Source organism: Gracilinanus agilis, chromosome 2 (genome assembly GCF_016433145.1).
Source record: "Gracilinanus agilis isolate LMUSP501 chromosome 2, AgileGrace, whole genome shotgun sequence".
NCBI lineage: Eukaryota > Metazoa > Chordata > Mammalia > Didelphimorphia > Didelphidae > Gracilinanus > Gracilinanus agilis.
The window spans coordinates 213,895,857-213,900,865 of record NC_058131.1 but is presented as its reverse complement, the minus strand read 5'-3'; the positions used below and the strand labels follow the sequence as shown (position 1 = coordinate 213,900,865).

Sequence of the window (5,009 nt, the reverse complement as noted above, 5' to 3'; positions counted from 1 at the left end):
TGACTCCAACAGTTCTTTCTCTGGAGGTGGATAGTATTTGTACTCATAAGTCTTTTAGGATTGTCTCAGCATTGCTGAAACTAGCCATGTTTTCACAGTTGATCATATTGCTATCTGTGTACAAAGTTCTCCCAGTTCTGCTTATTTCATTCTGCATCAGTTCCTGAAGATCTTTCCACCTTTTTCTGAAATCATCTTGCTTATCATTTCTTATATAACACAATAGTATCCTATCACCAACATGAACTACAATTTATTCAGCCATTCCCCAACTAATGGATATCCCTTTAATTTCCAATTCTTTGCCACTACAAAAAATGCTGCTATGTTTTTGTACAAACAGGTACTTTCCACTTTTTTTAGTTCTTGGGGATACAGACCCAGTAGTGGAATTACAGGATCAGAGGGTATACACAATTTTATAGCCCTTTGGGCATAGTTCCAAATTGCCTTCCAGAATGGTTGGATCAGTTCACAACTCCACCAACAGTGAATTAGTGTCCCAACTGTACCACATCTCCTCCAACTACTTTCCGTTAGTGCCATAATGGCCAATCTAATGCATATGAGGTACTAACCTTGGCATTGGTTTTTATTTTTTTGCATTTCTCTAATCAAGAGTGATTTAGAACATTTTTTCATATGATTATTGATGGCTTTGATTTCTTCATCTGAAAACTGCTTTTTCATATCCATTGACTATTTGTCAATTGGGGAATGGCTTGTATTCTTACAAATTTGAAAAATTAGACCTTTATTAAAGAGATTTGTAATAAAAATTTTCCCCAATTTATTGTTTCTTCTAAACTTGGTTACATTAGTTTTGTTTGTATAAAAGTTTTTTTAATTTAATATAATCAAAAATTTTCATTCTATATCTTATAATACTCTCTATCTCGTGTTTGGTTATAAATTCTTCCCCTCTCCAAAGATCTGCCCACTAAATTATTTTGTGTTCCTCTAATTTAGTTATGGTACCACGATATCTAAATCATATATTCATTTTGATCTTATCTTAGAATAGGGTGTGAGATATTGGTTTATACCTAGCTTCTGCCATACCATTTTCCAATTTTTCCAGCCATTTTTGTTAAATAATGAGTTCTTATTCCAAAAGCTGAGTTCTTTGGGTTTATCAAACACTAGATTGCTAAGGTCATTTACACCTGCATATTGTGTATCTAATCTACTCCCTTGATCTACCATTCTATTTCTTAGCCAGTACCAGATTGTTTTGATTACTACTTAACATTTTAAGGAAGGCTCTATTGCTTCCCATGCTTCCTAATGTTATTTATAGGATTGGAGGTGGTATTTTGTTTTGGTTCAGTTTTGATATGGTCAGTTATGTTGGCAGTTTTCCTAATATTGAACCAATCCTGGTATAAATCCCATTTGGTCATAAGTGTATAATCTTTGTGATATAGTGCTATAATCTTCTAGCTATAGTATTTTGTTTAAAATTTTTGGATTGATAAGGAAATTACTCCTATGACATATAGTTATATACATATACATATGTATATATTCCAGTGTACTTTAATGATATTGGGATGCAGGAATCATATAGATGATAAAAAACACATGCTTTTCAGGAACATCTTCCTATTCCGGCTATACTAGTTTCTTATTAGGATTTCCCCATAGTGTGGAAAAGGGAGGCAAAGGACAGGAAACATTTGTCCCGTTTAAGTAACATTATAATTCTGATAGATAACTATTTTAAACTTAAAGATCATCTCCTTAAACTTCTTCCTTTCTGACTACAGTGACAGTTCATTATCAATGTATAATTAATATGTTAAAAATGGATCTGCAGATGGCTATATTTATGATCACTGAGATTTGAGTCACTACCTCCTAAAGATCAAAGAAATCTTTCACCAGGAACAATTTTAACCAGCATTTATATATCACTTTATAAATATTATTTCATTTGTTCCTTTCAATAACCTTAAAAAGTAAGTTCTACATATCCTCATTTTATAGATGAGGAAACCAAGGTAGGCAGAGGTTAAATGACTTACCCAGGATCACATAGTTGTCTGAGGCCGGATTTGACCTCAGGTCTTCCTGATTCCAAGGCTCTAATCAGCCATTCACCTAGCTGCTTCGAATCTATACCTATAACATCAAGCAAATCAACAATGTTGAGCTGATTTTTTTTTTTTTATTGTTGGCTTCCACTAATACTAGGATCTGGATATTTTTCGGAGATTTAATGGCACTCTAATTCTCCATTTAAGCCCTGTGCAACTAGGAATTGTTCCAGCTCTTCCAGTTTATACTCGACCATCCTGAGGTTTAATAGAATTCTTTTCTGTATGGCAACAGAGTGTGGGAAATCATTCAGGATCTCTTTGGAAAGGTTCCGAACCGACAGCCCTTTTTCTACCGTGTCTTTCGAAGCGGCATCATCACTGTCATCTGGTTTTGTTTCAGGGATCTTTTTCTTAAACCACTTCCTCCCCTTCATCCACACCAGAACGAAGAGGCTTGCGAAGATGCCACCACTCAGCACGAGGTAAGCAGCCCCCAGAAGCATGATCAGCGCAAGGACACGCGCCCTCCGACACCCACAAAGGGAGGGAGGCAGGCAGGTACAGCGATGGCGATGGTGAAGACGGTGGTAAAGGGCGAAGATGGTGGAGAAGATGAGGGTGAGGGGAGGCAGAAGGGCTAGGGAAGAAGAAGAGAGGAACCGAGGGAAAGACTGATGGGGGGAAAACAGAGGAGGGAGACAGACGGAGGGATCCAAAAGAGCCCACCACCGCACAACGGCGGGGCTCGAGACTGACCACTCGCAGGCGGAACAGCAACCTACCTGTCTTCGCGCCCTGAGCCCGCGCTGCTTCCGGCTTAGTCCCGTGATGACTTTTATTACGACTGTATAGGAGGGGTCGGAGAGAGAAGGAAAGAGAAAGCTCAAACTTTTAAAGAAAATGGATGTTAAAAAATTATTTTTACATGTAATTGCCGGGAAAAAAAATTTTTTTAACGATTATATGCCATGATGACAATTAAGGAAACCGGTCTATAGATTTCTTTCTCTGTTTTGGCTCTCCTGGGATAAGGTATAAGTACCACATTTGTGTCATAAAAGGAAATTGGTAGCACTCCTCCTTTGCCAATTTTTCCAAATAATGTATAATAGTATTCGGATTAATTGTTCCTTAAATGTTTGGTGGTATGTACTTGTGAATCTATGTGGTCTTGGAGATATTTTTTTTCCCTTAGGGAGTTTATTGATGGCTTTTAAAATTTATTTTTATGATAATATTAAGTATTCTATTTCCTCTTCTGTTAAGGTGGGCAATTTATATTTTTGTAAATATCCATCCATTTCACTTAGAGTGTCAGACTTATTGGCAAATAATTGTGCAAAATAGTTCATCATAATCGCTTTAATTTTAATTTCATTGGTAATTTGGTAATTTGATTTTCTTCTTTCTTTTTTAAATTAAATTGACCAATGGTATATTTATTTTATTGTTTGTCTGTTTTTTTTTCATAAAACCAGCTCCCAGTTTTATTTATTTTCTGATGGTTTTCTTACTTTTCAATTTTATTAATCTTCTGATTATTCAGGATTTCCAATTTTGTGTTTGTGAGTGGAGGGATTAATTTGTTCTTTTTCTAGGGTTTTTTTTTTTTTATTGCATGCCAATTCATTGACTTGTTCTTTCTCTATTTTATTGATTCAATAATTTAGAGATAAATATATTCACGTAAGTAGTGTATTTCATCCCATAAATTTTGGAATATTATCTCCCTTGTCATTTTCTTTAATGAAAGTGTTTCCATCCTTTACTCATTTATTTTTAAGGATTAATTTAATTTAGGATATTTGCTTTCCAATTAGTTTTAAATCTGTTCACTATTGAATGAACATTTTATTTCATTATGGTCTGAAAAGGTTGCATTTAGTATTTCTGCTTTTCAGTGTTTGGTTGTAAGATTTTTATACATTAATATGTGACCAATTTTTATGAAAGTACCATACATATCTGAGTAAAAGGTATATTCCTTTCTGTTCCCATCCATTTTTCTTTAGAAATCTATCACATCTAATTTTTATAAAATTCTATTCATCACCTTAACTTCTTTCGTATTTATTTTATGGTTAGATTTATCTACTTCTGAGAGGGGAATGGGCCCCTTCTAGTACAATTTTACTGTCTATTTACTTCTTTAATTCATTTAACTTTTCCTTAAAGAATTTGGATGCTGTATATACCATTTGTTACATAGATGCTTAGTATTGATATTTCTTCATTATCTATGGTACCTTTTGGCAAAATGAAATTTCTCTGCTTATCTCTTTTAATTAGGTCTATTTTTTTTTGCTTTTTGCTTTGTCTAAGATCATGATTGCTAACCATGCCTATCTTAACTCAGCTAAAGCATAATATATTCTGCTCCAGCCCCTTATTTTATTTTTTCTATGTCTCTCTGTTTCAAGTATGTTTTTGGTAAACAACATATTGCCAGATTCTGCTCTCTAATCCAGTCTGATATCCACTTCTGTTTTATGGGTGAGTCCATTCCCTTTCCCATTCAGTACTACCAGTGTACTTTCTTCCTCCTATTTTTTCCTTTTATTCTTCTCTCTTATTATCCTGTACATCTTCTAAAGTCTATTTTGCTTCTTTCTACTACCTTCTTTTTTCTTCCCTCCCTTTTTCATTTCTCTTATCCCCTTCCCTTTCTTCCCTCTTGGATGAGATAAATTTCTGTTACCAAATGAATGTGTATGTGTGTGCGCATATATTTCCCTCTTTGAACCAATTTAGGTGTGAGTGAGGCTCAAGCATTGCCTGCCCTTTCTCCAACATTTTCCTCTACACTATAAAATTTTTTCCTTCTGTGCCTCTTTTATGTAAGATAATTTTACGCATTTATCCTCTCTCTCTCCCCTTTCCCCAGGACATCCCTCTTTCTGGTCTACTTTTTAGAAATTTTTTTTAAATTTAGAATATTTTTTCCATGGTTACATGATTCATGATTCC

At 34.6% G+C, this 5,009-nt stretch overlaps 1 protein-coding gene across 1 annotated transcript; it reads right to left on the bottom strand.

Moving 5' to 3' along the window:
- Window positions 1-2,218: 2,218 nt before the first annotated feature.
- On the bottom strand, window positions 2,219-2,545 carry CT83 (cancer/testis antigen 83). The gene has a single exon (XM_044662156.1). The coding sequence runs from the start codon at window positions 2,543-2,545 to the stop codon at window positions 2,219-2,221; it is 327 nt and encodes a 108-aa protein (XP_044518091.1).
- Window positions 2,546-5,009: the final 2,464 nt, after the last annotated feature.

What these genes read in the sequence shown, in the direction of transcription:
- CT83 (XM_044662156.1), bottom strand. Translation starts at nt 2,545, where the DNA reads ATGCTTCTGGGGGCTGCTTACCTCGTGCTGAGTGGTGGCATCTTCGCA.